The following is a 22451-nucleotide window of genomic DNA, read 5'->3' on the forward strand; positions in this document are numbered from 1 at the left end:
AAGAACGGTGCTAGCGAACCGGCAGTCAACTCAGCAAACTGTTGACGTTCAGTGCGGAAAGAGCGCTAACAAGATCTTCAGAAAGAAAAATCATCTTGCTCGCTTCTAGCGATAGGCACACACTCAACGAGAGAATAAAAGGTAATTTAAATTGTTATTCTTTGAATTCTTGTTCTTCTTCTTTTGCATCATTACCGTTTTTACGTGTCGGGAATCTAAAATGTCCAAAACTTTGCAGTGAAACCACTCGCCTAACGGCTCGTGGTTCCACTTGAGTTTTGAACATTTTCTGACGTCATTTCTATGGTCTATAAGAATGTAGACCATGGAAAAATGTGGTCAATTTGTTAAATAATATTATTGAGATGATAGGGCTCCCACCCCTCCCTCTTTTTAGGACAAATTTTGCCACGCGCTATCTAGTGATTAATAATCTTTACCTTGACCTATCCGTGGTTTGTTAAACCAACGAAACATAGAAATTAGCCATAAGTGCGAACCAACTACCGTAAACTTAAAAATGAAAGCTGACTTGAATAGCAAAAGCACATTGATGAAATTGTTTTGTTTTATATCATCATGTTCAGAGAGTTTTAAATACCATGCAATATTTTTAGATGTGCACCTTTCAGATTTTAATTAAATCCTTTAAGCAAAACTAATCCGGAGCTACCGAAGTTGTTAATGCAGGTCAGATGCATTATTTTATGTTATGGACGAAAAAAAGGCTCTCAGCACTCTAGGACGCTTTTGAAATGCAAAAGTTGTTGTTAAAATCCGCCCGTTGGTCGGTTAGTTCGGTTCAGTGAGTTGTTAAGAAATCTCTGTGACAGGTCAAACGTAGCAAAGAAAGCTTAATTTCTTGACTATTATATTTTGTTTCATATTGGTAACGACAGCATAATAATTGACGTCGACAAATACTTATTGACAAATGACCCGATAACCTCCCACTCGAGATCCCACGCAAACCGCAGCGCAAACGCAAACGCGGATGTCCAGTTAATGTAAAGTTGAATTTTTTTAATACGGACACCAAAGTGCGTCCGTATTATGGAAGTGTCCGTATGACAGACTGGTGGAGTTTGTATGAATTTTTGGTCTCTTTGAGATGATGTGAACTGTCCATAATATTAAAGCTATAATAGAAAGGTGTCCGTATTATAGAGGTGTCCGTAAAGAGAGGCACACCTGTATTACACTTCTACCTAGAATGCAATCTAATTCTTATAATGACACGGTGTTTAAATTGTAGCCTGCGGTTCTAGCCCCTTCACTAGGGAGCTAAAGCAAACCACAACCGCAACGGCTACGGGAACGTCGCTAAACAAAGGATTTAACGAGTTGTACAATATCGAACAATAGCTCTGCATATGCGTTATAACTTTTGGTACATTTCTTAACCGTCCTCTGCAAAACAATAATGTGAAATAACCAAATTCCGCGCAATCTGGAGGACGTGAACCACTACAGCGAATTTGTCAAGTTTCTATTAGGAATAGCGAAGCGCGCGAGTGACGTCAAGACTCAGACAAACAAACCGGAATGGCGGATGATCTGAGGTTTCTTCATATTGATCGAAATGAAGCGGCTAAAACTTTTCTGAAACGAAAACTTCGCTTACATTCCCTCTATTAATTATGCAATCTATTTTTAGACCTCGCGCGCTTTGGTTGTATAGCCGGCTGTCTTAACATATCGAGCTGCGGATACTTCTGACATCAAAAGACAGACTAAATTAATTTAGATAATCGCGAGATTCTTAAGTAAAATATAAATTCATTTTTTAATTGACGTTCTCGTCGCCGTCGCTGTCTCCGTCGTGGTTGCTTAAACTCTCTATTATTTCTGCGGTTTAGCGGGCAGCGCAAGTCATAATCACTATTCTGATTCATGCGCACAGATAATTAGATTCAGACGACAGGGTTACAGTATATATACAAGTTCTTTCTCCGCCACGATTGAGTATGAATCAGGACAATGAACAACCGATTGTACCCGGCGGTATGTTACCTGCTCAAGCGACAGTGGATGCGGTTGGATTGGATCGACCATCAACAACAGCGAAGATTTCCGCTGCAAAGTCTCCAAGCAATGTCAGCACATCCAAAACTACATTACAGGTAATCGTCTTACCGTATTTTGCCATTTGAACGCACATTTGCACGTACATAACAATTGGGAGAGCTATAACATGCATGCGCGAGTGTAAAAACGCCTTGATTCTCGTTGAAAGGTACGGTTTGCCGGAAAAGTTTGCTATCGCGTGCGTTATGTATGGCTGGAGCATAACTTTCCTTTGATTCCATGATATACCTTATTACATGAAATTTTCGCGACACGTAAATTTCGCGATTTTGAGGTGCGCATATTTCGCGACACTTAAATTTCGCGATTTTGCGAAAATTTTGTATTTTGAAGACACAATTTACATTTTCTCAGCAATATTATTAAACATGCCCTTGAATTAAACAAAACGAGTTCATTAAAGGAACAATAACGTCAAATTAACAAAAACGCGGACTAAATCTCGCCAATAGCAACAATAGAGCAAGAGCAGTTCTCACAATGTCTACAAGTGGGTCATGCTTGTTCGTGCATGAGTTACCATGGTTACTGTTCTTGAGTCAATTGACGACAACATCCATTTACATTGAAAATTCCTTCCTTCAGTGGTACTTAACTTACTCTTTCTTGATTATTGACATAATGTGAGTCAATTAATTTTCGCGTCACTGTTTTGTTTGCGACACTGTAGGAAGTAGCAAGGGTTGACAGGCCGCACAACTTCTACCCTTATGAAACATTTGAAACCTTTTGTATTTTTGCTCTAACGAGTATAAACTTCAAGAGAATGACACCCTGTGTGTTTTTAACGGGCGATATATGTTATAATGTGAGGAGGCTTATTGTTTAAACTCTAACAAATTTACAGAGGTGATGTTTGATTTCCTGTCGGGTTTACACCCTGTGGAGCTTAAAACACCTTCGTAGATTTGCGATATTTATGTTAGTTTGTTTAGCTCGTTTATGTCGCAAGACATGTTTTCGGATAAATTTGCCCAGTGCGTCCGGGCCCTTATTGTTCGCGTCACTTTAATTTCGCGATTTTTTTGGCAGTCGCGAAATTCGCGAAATTAACGTGTCGCGAAAATTTCATCTAATAAGGTACTAATTGTAGTGTATAACAAGTCTACTAAGGCAAAAATTCGAAACACGGAAACACTGTACTACAGTAGAATCCCGATTTCTAGAACTGCCAGGGGAAACAAAAAATGCTGTGAAAAATCCATACCCGGTGAACCAGGGGCAGTAAGTGGGGGTGAGGGAAACGCGAATCTGCGGGGGGAAAGTTCGGCATAGAAAAGTTAAAGCGATTGAAAGGTGCCCCTGGGAAAAGAGTCTTACCAGGCCAGTTCCAAACAGCTCTCTGAATACTGCCTCCTGATTGGGCAGAAAAGTTCTTTGTAGTCCCTTTGTATTATTCTGCCCAATCGGCGGCCTGCAGGTCTACATTCTTTTTTGTGTGTTCCAATACAAAGTACATACACAAATTAAACCAGTTCGCGAGGATTTCGCTCGAGAAGGAAAAAATTTCGGCTAGTGCCTTACATGGTCGAGAAAGTAGGAAGGTTGACGGCCATTCCTACGGTGAAATGTCGGATGACAGGATGTCCTCTCAGCCACATAAATTTATTATGCATACTATAAACAGTTCTTTGTTCAGAGCCTTTGGGACTGCAACGCTTTGTTCAAATCATTTAATTATAAACAGTGTACTTATTATGGTTCTTCTAGTTCAATGAGTCCCTGAATGGGTTATTTTTTTTAAGTAAAACCAGTGAGCAGCACGACTGCGAACTACTTGAGTTGTAAAACTTTTTTATTTTCTCCTACGCGGGGCCCACATGCAGTTTTAGCTAAGGCCCCGTCCACACTGACCGGGAAAATTTGAAAACGCATCTTTTTTTTACCCGACGGCCCGGATAGGCCAACCGTCCACACTGAAACGGCGTTTTTGGTCACCGAAAACGGAGCTTTTAAAAAACGCTCTCCAAAGTAGGTATCGTTTTCAAATTTACCCGGGTTAATGTGGACGGGGCTAGCCTGTTCCAGGCTTGTCAAACCTAGTTTATCTTGGTATTTCGTTTCCACAGACAGAGTTTATCGGTTCTGGAGCCGGCTACTTTACTTCCAAATTCTCGATTTCCGAGGAAAGCATCAAATATATCTCTCCATTAGCCATCGAGTCGATCAGGTCCATTCCTGTAAAGGCCGGTAATACATTTACCATCGCCGAGTATGGCTGTGCAGATGGAGGCACTTCGATGCCACTGATGTACGCATGCGTGAAGGAATTGAGGAAATTGTATGGAAACAACGTAGAAATTCACATTAACTATGAAGATAAACCAGAAAGCGACTTCAACTCGCTCTTTTATTTTCTCCAAGGTAAGAGAAAACTTATGAAATCTAATTATAAGAGGGGTAAGGTAAAAAATGTTTTGTCGCAAAGGATGGGAAAAGCAGATAGCTCATCGCTGGCAGCGTAGCATAAAGCGATTACAGGTATTGTTACACCCTCGGGTGGGAATCTGATATGATCCCCTTCTCCGGTCTTTCGTAAAGTCTGCCCCTTAGTTTGCAAAAGGCTTCCACATGTCATCACCTATATATCAGAGTCAGTCGACACATTGCCATTAAATTAATATTGATTTTAAAGTGTCCATCTCCTTTACCGGTTAACCTCCCAGTTCTGTAGTTCGTTTCTGTTTTGTCTTGTGAAAAGTGAAGTTTACATAGAGATTATAACGCATTGAGCATCAAATACACCTCATTTATACCTCTTATTAATCGAGTTCGAGGTCCGTACTGTAAAATACGGACCGAGTTTTTTCCCGTCGACGGGAAAAAACGAGGATCCGTATTTTACAGTACGGACCGAGAAAACGAGGTTAATAAGATATAGTTTATTATATGGCTAGTGCTTGGAGCCGATATAACGCGCGCTCTGATTGGCTAAGTGCAAGGGCATTATTCTCCCGTAATGCCCACGGGCCGATTACGGATTATGCAAATTAGAAACTGAAAACATAACAAAATGCAATTCAAAGACCACATTGTTTCTTTTTACTGAAAATTGCTGCCGCTTAAGATGACGAGTGACGGTGAACACTCTGAGGGTGAACTTATTACCCTGACGAGCTTGAATTTTAGGCAAAAAGTGAAGGTACAGCGTTAAATTACGAACGAGATGGTGCCGGACAGAGCGAAGGAAATAGCCAAGAAGAAACTGAAACTTTCATCAAAGAGCGAAAAAGTAAAAACACAACCAAGAAAACTGCCAGTGACATGAAAACATTTCAACGTTATTTATCGTCAAATGTAACTACTGGGAGCGTAGAAATTTTGGACTTACCAGCTGGTGATCTTGATCACTTTTTAGCAAAGTTTTTCAACTAAGATGTCCGCAAAATTTATGGCGATGAGGGCGAACTTGACACTCGATGACACGCTGTAGGGTTAACGATTACAGCGAAGCATTCAGTCGTTTCTTTCCGATAGTAAATCTCCATTCAACATTCTTCTATATAAGAAATTTGAGATGTTTCGTAAAGTTCTCGCAGTCAAGCGGTAGCATCAACAGATTCCCTCGCTGTACCACAAGCAAGTTTAAACCAGCTTCACTAACTTCCAGGAGCGTCATATGTAAACAGCCGAGCGGGTTTTGCTGGAGCAAACATCAGTAGTATTTCTGGTTGCCAGTTTCAGATCTTCAACGGCCCAGTAAAGATCATACAAGAATTGCACAAAAGTCGTAGATTTGTTATCGAAAGTGACAATGAAGACTGAAAAATTCTGAACAGTGCATTCTGCTACATGCATTTTCTTTGCTTTTACAAAGAGGCCGTTTGAAGCACTTCTTTGTATGCATTGAAGTTGTTTGGCCGTTGATTCTTGAGAATGTCGACGAAATTTACCTTGCCAAACTGTAACACAACTATAAATAACTTGTTTGATTGACTTTTTACGACTGTATAGTAATCATTTGTCTCGAAACTAAATATATTTTTTGACAGAGTACGCGTTAGTTCACCTGACTTGTGCAGTTTCAAATGAATGAACAGACAAGCGCGCGCATCACCGGATGTGAAGTGATCATTTCCGCTTGAATCAACTTTTTTAAAGCCATATAATAAACAACTTATTAACCTCGAACGTTCGGTCTTTACGGGAAATCTCAAACCTCGGCCTTGCCGCATTGACCTCGCTATCGCTCGGTCAATACGGCAAGGCCTCAGTTTGAGATTTTCCCGTAAAGACCTCACTCTCGGTTAATAAGTAGTTATTAACATATAATACGCGCGGGTATTTTGCGAGTTGCGTAGAATTGTTCCGAGCCTCGTAGGCGCGAGGAAAAATACTAGCAATGAGATTAATTATTCCACTATTATTTCAAGCCTAAAGGACGTAAACAATTCAAAGTTTGGATCGCTTTGTCCGGCCATTTTGTTGCTCCGCTTTCCGCCCTTATTTTTGCCCTGTTCTGCAGTGTATTAATGGCTCATTTTGCGCGTTGTCTTGATCTAATTTTGTAAAATGGCGTAATTGTGAAATAGTTAATGATTGTAAACGTATATCACAGGGAAATTCGCGTGAATTAAATGCATATATACATAACGTTTCGAAATATCTCGTTAATTTTATAACGCGTTGATTCTGTTTGCGTTGTTAAAAATGCTTCGTTATATTCCTGTTAAAAGGTATTTTGTATTTCTGAGCGAAGAGAGGAAATATGAGAGTAAAGTATGTGGTCTGAGAACACATCAAACCAGACAAGAAACTAACCGGAAGGGGTTAATAACCATTAACAGCATTAAGACACCGCCTTCCACACTAAAATCAATCTAAACTTCCTCTTTGCCTTCAGGTTTACTTCCAGGACCCTCCAGCTACCTCACCGATTTCCCGAATGTTTTTGTGTCTGCGAATGGAACAAACTTCTACGAACAGTGTTTTCCCAGTGGATCTGTAAACTTTGGATTTTCCTGCATGGCTGCTCATTGGCTGAGCCGAAAGCCCTGTAACTTGACAAAAGCAGTGCTGCATTGTTTGTCTGAAGTCCCGGATGAAAGAAACGCGTTTAGCAGACAAGCCGAGGAGGACTGGGAGCGGTTTCTTTTGATGAGGGCAAGAGAACTTTCGAAAGGTATGACAAAGCTTCTATCGATATCAATCCTTAAAGAAAGACAGAGGATTTTCCATTTTATAAACAAGAATGGGAGTTTTAGATGCAAGAAATGCTGTGGAAATACATGCACGAGAAATGCAAGTGTTTCCCCTTTTGAGCTTTGAGAGGGGTGGGGCGAGGCACTCTTTCAGTGTCGGGGGTGGAAGCGGAATCATTGGACTTTGGATATTCATGATTCCTGTCTTATTTTACCACGATGATTCATGATTCATTTATAAATTTTATTCAATATTCATGATTCATTTTCATTGTTTTCACCCAGCTTTCAAAATAACGTGTTACCAGTTTCTGTTGTTTTTCACTTACAGGCTGGTTGCGCATTCCGGTTCCCTGCTAACAGAGTCTCCTTTTCCAAGTGGAGACTCTTCTGGCACGAAAATATGCCGGAAGCCGATGTAAAATATTTTCAGTCATCAAATTATTTCTAAATATTCACTGTGGGTAACATACTTGATCACGGTAAAGTTAGTAAGGGATGAAGATGTGAAGCCAAGGGTACATTCGTGTTTCCATTGCTTTCCAATAGGGGGGTCTGGTGGCATGCTCCCCCAGGAAATTTTGAAAAATAAGATGCTCAGAAATGCGATTTCAGGCCATTTCTGGAACATATTTGCTAAGAATTTAGTAAAATGACCCATCAGTTTAATTTTTGTTACATTCTATATTCACAAGCACTCAATATCGATGGAAGCATTCATTTGTTATTCATGATTCTTTTGGCCATCTCCGTTATTCATGATTCCCAAGTTTTGAACACAAAGATTCATGATTCCTATCAATTTTACAGCTATGATTCATGATTCATGATTCCGCTTCCACCCCCGACTTTCAGTGGACTATACGAGGGTCTCAATGGGGTTAATTGTTAGTTGTAATATGGTCAAAACTTCAGCCGTAAAGAGTCATTTGACTTAAAACTTAATGTCGTGAAAATAGGCGACAAAATAATTTAAAATAAAGTAGGCTAGATTATTTTTTCATCCCAAAACGGTCCTAAGGCCTTAAAATATGTTTTTCGACAATATAAATTAACTTTTACCTTTTTACAACAATGAAAATTAATTTTTAACTTTTTTAAACAATGAACACTTCTGTTAACCGTTACGGAAAGAAATTAACCGTTAGTCGTAAAAAAGCCAAAATAGTAACCGTTAACCGTAAAAGCAACCACCCCATTGAGACCATCCTATACGGCCGAGCTACGCGTGAAAGGGGTACCTTTTTCAGGCTTGAAGTATATGACAGGGTACGAATTTCACTATTCAAATTATAAAAAAAGGTAGAAGAACATGATACTCAGGCTTTTATAAAAAAAAAGGGTCTTTGAAACATCCTTGAACAACGCATTTTAACGGCAGATACATTTAACTATTTTGAGTGGTTACTCCAGAAACGTTTAGAAATGGAATGCAGCACATGTACTGTACTACGGTATGTGCAAGGGGTACAAGTTTCTATGTAAGATATAGGGAGTTGCCTTTTCTGTCAAAAATTGTATATGAAATGGTAAGAGTTGGACCTCGGGGTGCAGCCTCACCGTGTGTGGCTTTTTTGAGGACCCATCGCCCCGATTTACAATAATTTATTGTTTATAGTACACCCAACAAAATAACTGGATTGTGATTGGGCGAGAGCAGTACAACTATTAATCCCATATTGTACTCCCTAGAGTACCTATTACTTTTCTATCCGAAGTTGACCCAAAGTCCTCCGAAGATTTATATTTCCGGGGTTGACCCGAAGACTTTCGATGATTTTCGAAATTCAAGACTTAGAAAGGTTTCGGAACTTTACTCGAAGAAATCTGAAGACGAACCGATGAGTTGTTGTATTTGTTATTGTAATTTTGTTGAGTATACTGTAAATAAAAATTGCACGACCTTCTCGTACATCTACCTAAAGGCTTGTGCAATTTTGAGAACTTTCAAAACATCACGAGTACCTATATATTCGCGAATTGTACGAGAAGGTCGTGCGATTTCGAGATTGTCTAATTGGCGTGGGTCGTGGGTCGTGGGTCGTGGGTCGTGGGTCGTGGGTCGTGGGTCGTGGGTCGTGGGTCGTGGGTCGTGGGTCGTGGGTCGTGGGTGGTGGGTGGTGGGTCGTGGGTCGTGGGTCGTGGGTCGTAGGTCGTGGGTCGTGGGTCGTGCGTCGTGCGTCGTGGGTCGTGCGTAACTGACACATCAAATTCATTATTTTTGCTGTTTCACATGCCATTTCACAACAGCGTTTTTCCCCCGTGGATTTCTAATGTATAAGCCTAATTACCAGCTATCTCTGAGCTTTCTCTGGATTTTAAATTTATCTAAAATGTGTGATGTTTAACATCCTTTAAAACATCCTCAAAGACCTCGGATGGAGCTGGTACGTTGCATGAGACTACCGATAGTTCGCAGCAAAACTGAAAAATCTTAAACAAACAAGAACACCCTTACAACGATTGCATCGACAAGGACAACTGTATTCAGTTTGGCTGATAAGCCGATTAGGTACTTCTAATCAGTAATGCCGCCATTTCATCTGTGTAAAATCGGAATTTTAACAAGTGACCACTGTGTGAATCAGTAGGAAATTAGTGTCGAAATATTTCCACTGGGTTTCTTGAGATATTTACGCGTAAAAAGTCTTTCACAGGATATTTGCAAAACGTATAAACGTTTTTATTTTAAAATAATGGTTTGCGATATAACTTTAGTCAGTTCAACAAAATTGAATGTTCATTTCGCTGCAGTGCTTGGCAGTGCAAGTTTGGATGTCCCTTTTATTTTATTAAACGCAACCTTTGATAGTGCATCTGAGCCTCAAGCTTCAAATGATAATGGGAGGTAAATCTCGACGCACCTTCACCGCAGTCAAACGTCTCAGGCAGCTTTTCTTTCTACTTTGGGTAATTTCGCTCACATTGAAGTTTCAGTATGCGCAAGTATCAATAAAATAGCTGGCGAGTGTAAACATATCAATATTCCCGTTTTTTTTTTCAGGTATTAGAGTGTTTTTATTTTTCAAATGTTTTGCATCTCAACCAAAGTGCTTTGACAAAATGGTGCAGACGAGTCAACATATCACCATTTTCAAACATTTTTTAAATAAAGCCCCAAAAAGTTAATCAATTGTCACGATACCGGTAATGTATCAAACTTGGAACCGTTAAAATCAAAACCTTATCTTTGTAGTACTTGTCTTGTTTTTGGCATATTTCGCACCTAGCTGCAAGTTCGGAATCCGAAACAGCAACATCGATTTGGCCTCGTGAAACAAAACTCTGTTATGCTAAAACCGGTGTACAATTATTAAGTCAGTTTAATAATATAAAGAGTTGACTTCCTTTCGCTATAGTCCTAGACAGTGCAAGTTCTGCAAATGCTTTCAGCAAACATGTACATTTCACTGGTAGGTAACGAACAACTAAAACCATTCTTTGTTTTTTTTCATTAGAGGAATAAAAAATTGGCCATGCACAGGGATAAAAAAAAAATCCATTTGGTGTTTTGTAGAAATCCCTAAAAGTTAAAAAAAAGACTCGAGCAGTTGTAACTTTTCCACTTAAAAATACCAAGAAAAGCCACGAATCTTTAAAAAATTATAGAATATATTAGCTAGGGTGACTTCCCTAATAAAATTGGAAAAACAATAAATTAATAACATGATCATCTACTCGAGACGGAATGAGGAACCACCAAGCTACGTACATGAAATCGTTCAATAAATTGGTTGTTACCAAAACGTTGCCGATCAGAAAATTCTTGGCAAGCAGCATGCACGCCAAGGTCAAGCAAATACTTGCAATTTTCGGGCCACTTCCGTAAAAATGCCCGGCAGATATGAAGGGAAAAAGCGAGGGGTGCGCCAGAAATGAAAAAAAGTATATTTTTGTTAATTAGAAAACAATATCCAAAAATAACAAATCGGTGAGAATGCTCCTTTACATCGTGGGCGAACTTGCCACGACCCACTGCCCACGACGCACGACGCACGACGCACGACGCACGACGCACGACGCACGACGCACGACCCACGACCCACGACGCACGACGCACGACGCACGACGCACGACGCACGATCCACGACGCACGACGCACGACGCACGACCCACGACCCACGACCCACGACCCACGACCCACGACCCACGACCCACGACCCACGACCCACGACCCACGACCCACCCACCCACGCTATTTATCCTGACCCTGCGATTTCCTATACTAATTCCAAACCTACTTTTATCAATCTTACTCGATCGCAATTTATGTATGTAAAGGAGGGTCTCAATGGGGTTAACTGTTAGCCGTAAAACGGCCAAAAGTTTAGCCGTTAGGCGTAAAAATTGGAAGATTTTAACCGTTAGCCGTAAAATATGTTAACCGTAAAAAATCGGTCTGTAATTTTAAATAAACAAAACTAGTTCACTTCATCGTCCCAGAATGGCCCCGAGACCTAAAATATGTTTTTCAATAATGGAAAGTAATTTGTAACTTTTTAACACAATGAAAATTAACTTTTAACTTCTGTTAACCGTTATGGAGATAAATTAACCGTTAGCCGTAAAAAAGCCAAAATTTTAACCGTTAACCGTATAAAAGCCACTACCTCAATGAGACCCTCTGATAGTATGGGTATCTTTTTTCCCTTGTTAACATTTTGTAAAAAGGTGGAAGGCTGGCGCTTATTATGTTTGCTGATGGAGATTACAACAAGAATATTGGTGGCAGTGTTTCGCGATTTCCACTTTACGATGGATTGTACAAGGTTTTGGAGGGGATGGAAAAAGACAACATCATCACAGAGGTAACATAATTTCCAAATTTTATTTTTCCCATATAAGAATGCAACGGAAGCATCACAGCCACAAAAAATACGTAGTACCACACGAAAGTACTTCTTAATAGCTTTCATTTAAATGGCCAGACAATTCCGTTTTGTCCACAGACTTTAAAGTTAGAACCACTTGTACACTTCAGTGCCACATGAAAGTACTGCTCAATAGCTTTCATTTGAATGATCACACACTAGGGTTTTATCCACAGACTTAAAAGTTAGAACCGCCTTGTACAGCATAATAAAAAGTACCACATGAAAGTACTGCTCACTGAATAGCTTTCATTTGAATGATCACACACTGTGGTTTTATCCACAGACTTACAAGTTAGAACCACCTTGTACAGCATATTAAACAGCACCACATGAAAGTACTGCTCAATTGCTTTCATTTGAATGATCACACACTAGAGTTTTATCCACAGACTTACAAGTTAGAACCACCTTGTACAGCATAATAAACAGTACCACATGAAAGTACTGCTCAATAGCTTTCATTTCGAGTGAATGGTCACACACGAGGGTTTCATCCACAGACCTTAAAGTTAGAACCATAGTACAGCATAATAAACAGTACCACATGAAAGTATTCAAATTTTCGCGCACAATGTGTAACACTAGAGATACCTAGCCCCCTCCCCCCGGGAAGGGGGATTCCCATATGAAAATGACGTGCTCGTCTTCTTGCTTAGGGGTGAAAATCACGGATTTAGTGTCGCTTAGTGTTCAGGACGTAATGGTCTCCTTAAGGGTTGCACCAGGCTCCTGGTTGCACGTAAAAAATAGTTTTAGTGGCATCTTTTAGGGTTCAAAAAAGCTTGGGCCACGCCCAGATTGGTTTTCTTTAGGGATTTGATTGAAAGTTATTGACGAGCATTCTCGTCCCTTCCATATGGGAGCCCCATAAATGATTACATGATTAAAATAAACGTACAGCTTACAATATACATCTACATTATCAAAGAACAAATTATGGTAAATTCTCTATAAAACACAGAGCGGCAAAATTATGAAATACTCTTCCAGAAAACTTAAGAAATCAGAAATCTTATAGCTCATTAAAAAATCTATTAAAGATATATATACAGTCAGAAGCCCATCCTGAAGTGTGATTCATTATAATTATTCTTTAATTAATTAATCGCGAAGTTGAAACTTTAAATGTAATGATAATGACAATAATAATAGTAATTGGGGATCTTCTTTTAAAAGCTCAGGAGAGCTTGCTAGGATCTCCTGCCATTGTAAACTACTGAATGTAATAGTTGTACTTTTAATTATGGGCGAATAAAGTTGAAAGTTGAAGCCCCCGGGCCCAGAGCCCTGAATATGGCGTGACACTAGCGTGACTAAATCCCTATACCCCGATCGCTTTCCTATCACAGGATGAGATAAAAGGAATGACCATCCCCGAATATTACCGGACTCAGGAAGAACTGGTCAAGCCGTTCGTGTCAGACGAATCGCCAGTCAGTAAAGCTGGTCTGACACTTGTCTCCATGGAGACAAAAGAGTTTCTATTACCAGAAACGAGGCTTTGGCAAGAAACTGGAGACGCCAAACTAGTGGCAAGAATGCTGACTCAGCAAACACGTGCGTGGGGCAATTCCATGCTATTGTCAAGTAAGTACTAAGAGCCAGGAGAAATTTAAGAGAATTCTATTAAATTTTCGCGACACGTTAATTTCGCGAATTTCGCGATTCAAAAAATAATCGTGAAATTAAAGTGACGCGAACATAAGTGTCGCGAAAATAACATGGCGCGAAAATTAAGTGTCTCGCATTATGTCAATAATCAAGAAAGAAAGAGTTAAGTACCACTAAAGGAAGGAATTTTCAATGTAAATGGGTGCTGTGGTCAATTGACTCAAGAACAATAATTCACGTACAGCATGAACATGACTGAAACTGCTGTGTTGTTCCTGCCGTTGCGTTTTTGTTAAATTTGACGTTATTTTTTCTTTCATAAAGTCATTTAATTTAATTTAAGGACATGTTGAATAATATTGTCAAGGAAATGGAAATTTTGTCTTACTCTAAAACGCGAAATTAAAGTGATTCAAAATACAAAATTTTTGCAAAATCACTAAAATTAAATGTCGCGAAATAAACGTGTCGCGAAAATTTCATGTAATAAGGTAGATTATGATCAGTTCCTTTCAGCAAAAAAAGACAGCGGAAAAATGGGAGCCTTAAAACTGAGGTTGAGGTGCGCGGGGAAGCGTTTCGCCATTGATCGCGTCAAACAACGAAAACTTGGAAAAAATTAACAAGGAATGTATTCTCAAGATGAAGTTATTATTTTCACTGCTCAAAGTTCGATACCTTTCCAGTATCCTGCTAGCGCTGGTCGGGCTTCTAGCCAGGATTTAAAAAGTGGGAGTCCAAAACTTTTATAATTCCTGACTTTGTCCTCATAGAAAAGCCTGAGGAGCATGCAAGGTGTTTTTCTGCAGTTATGAGTGCAAAGATATCTAAAGATTTCCAAATTTGCTAAGAAAACCTCCGTTTACAGTTATTCATATAAATGTTCTCTGAAAAGTGGCCGTCCATATGACTCCTGGACTCCCAGCTGGCTTAAAGCCTGCTGCTGGTTTACTAAATTTTTGGACCTAAAAAAAATAAATTCTTTTTTAGGGTTTGAAAACGGAGAAATGCAGACTAGCTAGTTAGCGTCATTTGTCAAAGCAATTTTGATCGGTTAATCGATAGAAATGAGAATCTATATTTACGCTCAGCAACTATTTTATATATCTTTGCCCATGGTTCTACTTCATCCATTCTCGTCCCCATAGCCCTTTCGTTTCTCTTAGCCGGATTGGCACGAGAAAACGGAGGGCTCTGGAGACATAGGATTTTTTAATTAATTCGAAATTTTTTTGATTGGCTGTTTGAAACAAAGAATTCCTAAACCGAAGTCGAAAACGTAACGACTCTCTCATACATTCTTTTGAAACTTCATGACTGCATACATGAAGACCGGAAGTCCTAGAATCTAGGACTGGAAATCCTTTGTCCCCAGAGCCCTTCATTTCCTCGTGCCAAGGCTCAGCCGGCTAAGAGAAACGAAAGGGCTATGGGGACGAGAATGTACTTCATCGTGATCAAGTAATCACGTGATCACAAGTTGCTCGAGATTTCCCAAAAAGTTGACCGTAATTTCTCAAAAAGTTGCTCAAAAGTTGCTCCAAAAATCCAAAAAAGTTGCTTCTGATTAATAGAAGTTGCTCGAAAGTTGCCCCAAAAAATCCAAAACTCTGCTTCTAATCAAGAAAATTTCTCTAAATATATGCTTATTTTTCTTTGAGGGTAAGATTTCTAAGCAGTTTTATGCAATTTTACAGCAAAAGAAGTATCTAAATAACATATAGTGGAAAATTTGTTAACTGAGAAAAATCGTGAAGATATCAATGACGTCATGTGTGCTGACGGGTTTTGTAATGTTTTAATGCAGAATAAGCCGAACGTTGAAACGTCTTCAGATGTTCCTCGAAATCTTCGGCAAACTTCGTAAATCTTCGGAAAAGTTCGTATGGCCTTTGAACAACACTCGCATAATCTTCGGAGATCTTCGGTCTGGAGATTGCTCGAAATGCAACAATTTGCTCGAGAGGAAAAAAGTTGCTCAAAGGGGAAAAAGTTGCTCGAAATATGAAAAGTTGCCAAAAAGTTGCAGAGCAACTTGTGGAAAACCCTAAATATTTTCACGACTTGAAGTATAGCGAAGGTTGGGCCTTTCAAAAAAACTCGAACAGACACACCCAACGGTTGATTCATCTGAGAACTTTAAGGTGTCAGTCAAGAAAGGGAACAAAGGGAGGCAATATTTCCACTGTAAGTACGAGAAAAGGGTACCATTTTACCAATGTAAGGTATGTAAAACGGTTAACTTTTCTGTGAAAATAGGTTTATAAAAGGGTAAGGGTGTGGACCTCTTTTATGGATTCGTTTTCCTTCGTTTTCCTTTCGGATGACATGGCCAATCCACCTCCAGCGCCGTTGCATAATAATAGTACCCATGTCCTCCTGTTTGCACCGCAAAAGTAGATCCTTGTTGGAAATTGTTTGAGGCCAGAAGATGCGAAGTATTTTTCGCAGACTTTTGGTATGGAAGGTTGACAGCTTCTCTAGATCACTTTCTAACATTCGCCAACATTCTGACCCATACAAAAGGGTAGAAAGGACACAGCTTTGATAGATCTTGAGCTTGGTATGGAAAGGAAAGGAAAACGAATCCATCACAAAGACAGCACTATACTGGACACCCGAAGGAAAGCGCAAGCGTGGCAGGCCCAAGAATACATGCGACGTACAGTAGAGACAGAATTGAGGGGCTTAAACCAAAGCTGGAACACCATCCAACAGCTGGCCAAAGACAGACAGCAGTGGAGGTCCTTTGTTGCTGCCCTACGTGCCAGTGGGCACAATGGGCAGTGAGGTGTGGACCTCGGTGAAGCAAGTAAATCATCTAAAACCAACAAAACCCAAAAGTCGATCACCTCGTTATCTATACATCAAGTTAGAGAAAATATAAAAAACTAATTGAAAACAATTAAGACTCTCATAAGGGGCTTAAAAATTCTTCTTCCTCTTATTCTTCTTCTTCTTCTTCTTCTTCTTCTTCTTCTTCTTCTTCTTCTTCTTCTTCTTCTTCTTCTTCTTCTCCTCCTCCTCCTCCTCCTCCTTCTCCTCCTCCTCCTTAATTAATTAATTAATTAATTAATTTGTATTGTGATCTCTTGACAGGTCTCAACGACAAGCATTCCAGGGAGGCGAAAAATGACATTGTGAACGGATTTTTTGCCCGTTTAGAAACAGAGATACAGCGTTCTCCAAAGGATTATATGGCCAGTTTTTGGAGTGCATTTATAATTATTGGCAAAGCTTTTTAAGGTGGCTCTATAGGGTTTTGAGATATTAAGGCGCGCGCACAAGTGATACCCATCAAGAGATCATTTTCGCGTTATTTTTTAAACTAGTTAAGTAAAAGCTGCCGAAATATTAAAAACAAGGACTAAAATATGTTGTGCATTAATCTTTTTTTAAAATAACGGCCTTTGCTTTTGAGCTACATCTACCCAAAAAGTCCTATTTTTTGGTGTTTTTGTGGCTTTGACCTTAATTTTCTTTAATTTTCTTCGGTGAAAATTTTTGAAGTTCTCCCAACGGATTGAATCTGATGAGAAGAAACTTTTAAAAACAAAAAAAGTAGGGGATGTCAAGGTGGTTTTTTCGTTTATGGTTATTTTGTGTTTTTTTTTGACCAAGCAAAAAAACTGGCTTACAATTTTTAAAAAAAAAAACGGCAAAATGGGCAGTTAAAAAGGTATCACATCTCTGCCAAATTTTAAGGATTTTCACAGAAGGAAACTCTAGTAAATCCCAGGCGAAATTTTCTATTTTCGCCCCAATAACAATTACGTCATCAGAATAGAATTTGTCCAAGATCGCTATTTGAGCATGCGTGATCTTTCGAACCAAGTAAGTCTTACAGTCTTAACAGACGAGCGTTCCCCGTTGTTGTCGTTTTTGTACGAATATCTGTTAACAAAAAGGTTAGTTAGAGACATACCTTAATCCTTTATGTAGCAGAATATCTGAATTTCTGCTCGAAATATCTCACAATCGCGGAGACTATTTCCATAGTGTTGGTGAATTTTCTCTTTTGCTTTCGATCATACAAACTTTACAAAAGCGGCCAGAAACACCGCGGACGTTGTAAACACCTCTTTGGGGTGTTGTAAACTGTTTTATCTGCTCAACACAGGAAGACACGGGTGTTATTTCATTGGCAGGAAGCAAGTCTCGCGTTTTGTCGCCAAAAATTTCACGCTCGCATGAAGCCGCCATGTTTGTTTTGATTTGCCAGCATTTAAAGCTCGCGCCATTTTCGTACCCATTCTTCGCGCGGTCAATAAAACCCCACGGAGCCACCTTAAGCACGTTCTTTTGTAAATCATGGCGATATTTTACAACTGTGGCTTCTTTTACTGATTGCAACCCTAGCTTGGTAGCAGGTTCTCTTGTTTGAGTTTTCTTGCGGCCACGAGTTCCAAGCGAGGCGAGCCGGCTCGCTATTTACGAGCTCTCTTGCTCGTAAATAGCGGCACTGAAATTCCGTTCCCCCCGGTGGGGGAGGGGAGGGGGGGCAGCGGAATTATATTATATTGCTTTCGGCCAGTTGCTAACTTGAGCTAAAGCTCATACCACTAGCTGTCTGATTATATGCTAGGCTTGTGAATGCCAACGACGCAAGAAATATATTCCTTAGCAACCTTTTGTGTGCCTCCGCGTGCTATCCGTATCCAGGCACCGTCTTGTAGTTCAACCTAGACCTCAAAAGGCCTACCTGCTCCCCTCACCACACCCCTACTGACCCTACTCACGGCATACTTTACAAATTTATCATATAAGTTTGTTTTGCGTCAGTTTTGACTAACTTATCATTTTTGCTTCTCTTGCTTTGAATAGAAATGATAATGATAATGCATTTATATAGCGCATTTTCCATATGTGTATGTTCAAATGCGCTTTACACATACTGTAATTTAAGATACATTTGTTAAGGCCAGACCACAACACCGGGAGCTTCGTGCCCTGCTCTTTGCGAATAGTGTAAATGGGAGACAAGCAGAAATTGACGACTATAGCCTCGTTTTAATATGTCGCTTTAACAAGTGGGTACATTTTACGTAACTCAGAAATTGCAGTGTTTATTGAAACTAACTCTATTCACCCATATAATTCACCAAATCCAGTGGGGAAGTCCGGACCTCCCCTTTGATAGTGCCAATCCGGGTCGTATATATACTACTTATTAACCGAGAGTGAGGTCATTACAGGGGAATCTCAGACCGAGGCCTTGATGTATTGACCGAGCGATAGCGAGGTCAATACATCAAGGCCGAGGTCTGAGATTGCCCTGTAATGACCGAACGGACGAGGTTAATAAGTTATTTATTATATGGCCTTTTAGCGCTATTCTAAAAATATCTAAAAAAAAAACACCGAGGTGAAACTCGCTCTCGCTCTCTGTGGCTCTCTTCGTCGCTCATACTAAAGAAGTATTGGTATGCTAATATTTTTCTTTCAGTTATTGAAAAGATAGTTACATTTTGTCGGTATTTATTGTCGTTTTTGCAATTGCGCTAGTAGCTTTTACTCACAACTCAAAAAACCGTCGAGCCGAGAAAATTTTTCATAATGCCCGGTCATTACAAGAAAATAATGCCCGCTCAGCAGCCAATCAGAGCGCGCGTACTATTGTAGCCATATAATAAGTACTTTTCACATCTGTCACCATAGTACAGTCGGGGGAACAAGTGCCAGTTGATGGCGACATCACTTCTCCGAGAAGTGACTGAGCCCGCGGTTTTCGTCCCAGAAGTTGCTAAGCAACATGACGTATTTGTACGCGCGATTGCTTTCGGCGTACTCGTGAGTGCTCGCGCTAGTTTTTGATTGGACGAAAGAATTCGGAAGTTCTTCGAGTGCTTCAACGAAGACTTGCCAAGACCGGCACTTATTCCACCGACTGAGTAGCGATCCAAACAGTAGCACGTCGGCTTTGTACGAGATGATCTTTGGTTGCACACTCCATAAGTGGAACACCTTGCCTCCCTTGCTTCAGCGGCGGTGCAGTCTGAGAGAAAATAAATCAATTTAAAAGGACTGTGTCGCGGATTTTAGCTAAATGTAAGCATGGGAAATGACCATCAAATTGGTTGAAATACTAAAGTAACCTCTTACAACAGTGAAGGAAAATTTCAATAAACCACAAAATACAAAAAAAGTACGGATGGTCAAAAGCGACGAATATTAACCCTTAATATGCTGAAATTATTCCCAAAAACGCGTTTTTTTAACCGTTAATCGATTTTCTTGGCTCTACGGTCCAAAATTTCTTTAAATTTGCTAAAAATGCACTTTCTGACAATGCAGGAAGATTTTGATGTAATTTCCATGTAAAAATGTACAATATTTTACTTTGGCGCATGCGCATAAGCCAAAATTTGGAAGTGTTATTTTTTTTATTTTTTTTTTTTTGCTGAACCGTTCCGATTTTTTTCCTTGCTCCTTTCCTTTTCGTTTTTCTCTGCTTTCTTATTCTCTCTATCTTTTACTCTGTGCACCCCTTCTACTGGCCTGAAAAGTTTTGATCTGAATCAATGGAAAACCCTGGAAAGGAGATCATGATCAAGTACGGGTATATTGGCCTGTTTTAGCACCAATTTTACACCAAAAACTGATCACGTTTTTTTCGATTAGCTCTGTCGGAATGCAGTCAATATTGAAGATGGACAGTCCTGTGGAAAGATCTATCCAAGCTCTATAAGATGCAAATCACAAAAATCTGCTGACGTGTAAATTGGTGACGTCCCCCAAATCCCGGAATAATCCGCGCTTAGCATGTTAAGGGTTAAAAAGGATTGCAATGTGGAATTGTTGGGCTGAACAGTTTTCAAAGTCAATCTTGTTTGCTTGTAATTTTAAATTATAACGCCCGAGAGACACATTTGATTGCAATGAAGCTATGGTTTTGTCATTTGGATTCATAGAAGTACTTTCTTTGCAAACATTAAGTTTCATAGCGAGCGTTTGGCAAAACTTAATAAAATAAACTTAACTCAGCCGTGACACAGTCCCCTTGAGAGTATTCTAACAGACATAAAGGATAATCATTTATGGTTATTAACTAATCAGAAAGAAAGATGGTAAATTTTAAGCTCGCTAGTGAACGGGAAAGATGTAATATTCATCATGTCACGAGCGTGTGACAAAGAAAAATCTGAGTCCCCAACAGGAATCCAACCCAAGATCTCGAAACACCGGGTGGGCACTCTGTATACAGTCAACTCTCTTTAAGACGGACACCATCGGGACCGGCCGCAGCTGTCCGTCTTAGAGAGGTGTCCGCTCTGTAGAGAGTCGAGGTAACATGACACCAGTAATTCTGAGATAATAAAGCTAAACCTTTGCACAATGTAACAAACCTTTGCTTACTGCAACAAGACCAAAATAATAAAATTAAAGGACCGTATTGCTTGTTAAAGCAAAAATTGAGAGCTTCTACAAACTGTAATACTGTAAGTAGAAAACGACCTCTTCAGTGTCCATACACGTAAACAGAGAAGTAATTCGTTAAAGCGTCATTGTTTTTGGTTAGTAAGCTTGGTACACACATATCCTTAGGGCGCTGACTAACTTTGCTTTAGGCCAATACGAAGGTTAAAAGTATTTTCACCAATATATAAAACATGATAAAAATGATAAAAACACTTCTCAAGTGTCCGTTAATGATTTCAAAGTGTCCGTCTTATAAGAAGTTTGGTTGCAGTAAAATGACTGAGAAACAGCAGGGACCATCACCAGGTGTCCGTCTTATGGAGGTGTCCGTCTTATAGAGGTGTCCGTTAAGAGAGAGTTTACTGTACTGACCTATGGAGAGACTCAGGAGAGGAAGGCCATTTACTAGGTTCACACGCTATGTGACACGCTTCCTGCACAGCGGGTCCTAAAATCCCATTTCCCAGCACAAATTTCTCCAAAATCCCATTTCCCAGCCTTTTGAAAATGTATGTAGCTTAGCATACGAAACGTCAAGTTTATTAAAATGCGATTTTTCATCATGTTTATCACCGCTGTTTAGTTTTATATTTTTAATCTATTATTTCCCGATTTTTCAAATCCCAGTCCCACTTGTATTGTCTATTTATTTGTGATTCTCAGTCCCGGTGACCCAAATCCCAGTTAACCAGTGAAAATTTGCCCAAATTCCAGTTTTGATTTTACCCCTTCAGGCCCGTCTCTGCATATTGCTAGGATCAGCAATGCCGATACGACTTTTCAAACCTAAAGCTTATTCTTTCGATTATCACATTTCTCACCAATCTCATACCAATAGTCTCCTTTTCAACTGGTCAGCAACAGGGAGGAGTGAGGGCTCTGGGAACGTAACTGGATTGAAATTCGAAAGTCGTACTCGTACTCGATTTCGTACCCGTATTGCTATCATAAAGTTCTTGATAATTAACAATTAGACTGCGAGGCCGAGTTTTCCATGTGCGTCGCGATCGAACGTGTTCTAACAGCGATTATTAAAAACTAGCAATGGTATATTGCAATTCCTGTGTTTTGATTGGTTAACAGGCAATGGTATATGGGCTCATATACCATTGAACACAAATATGGTAGCCGATACGCGTCAACAAAAATCTCATACCATCTCATATCCAACACGCGCTCGTGGAATAATTGTTAAATAGACAACAATGTGTGTACTAATAGTGTGTCCTTACTTTTTCTGTCGAGTTTCCTTAATTGTAAAGGACTTTTTGCTATACAGGTTGCCTTCTTTGTATTGAAAAAGCAAAAGCTAAATAGA

At 39.7% G+C, this 22451-nt stretch overlaps 1 protein-coding gene across 1 annotated transcript; it reads left to right on the top strand.

Annotated features, from left to right (window-relative positions):
* Positions 1-1376: 1376 nt before the first annotated feature.
* LOC144629963 (uncharacterized) lies at positions 1377-18091 on the top strand. Its single transcript, XM_078488221.1, has 7 exons — positions 1377-2123; positions 4158-4452; positions 6932-7210; positions 11901-12037; positions 13453-13690; positions 16814-16960; positions 18008-18091. The coding sequence occupies exons 1-6, from the start codon at positions 1968-1970 to the stop codon at positions 16957-16959; spliced, it is 1251 nt and encodes a 416-aa protein (XP_078344347.1). The 5' UTR covers positions 1377-1967; the 3' UTR covers position 16960; positions 18008-18091.
* Positions 18092-22451: the final 4360 nt, after the last annotated feature.

This window comes from Oculina patagonica, chromosome 11, assembly GCF_052425735.1.
Source record: "Oculina patagonica isolate OP01 chromosome 11, crgOcupat, whole genome shotgun sequence".
NCBI classification, from domain to species: Eukaryota; Metazoa; Cnidaria; class Anthozoa; order Scleractinia; family Oculinidae; genus Oculina; species Oculina patagonica.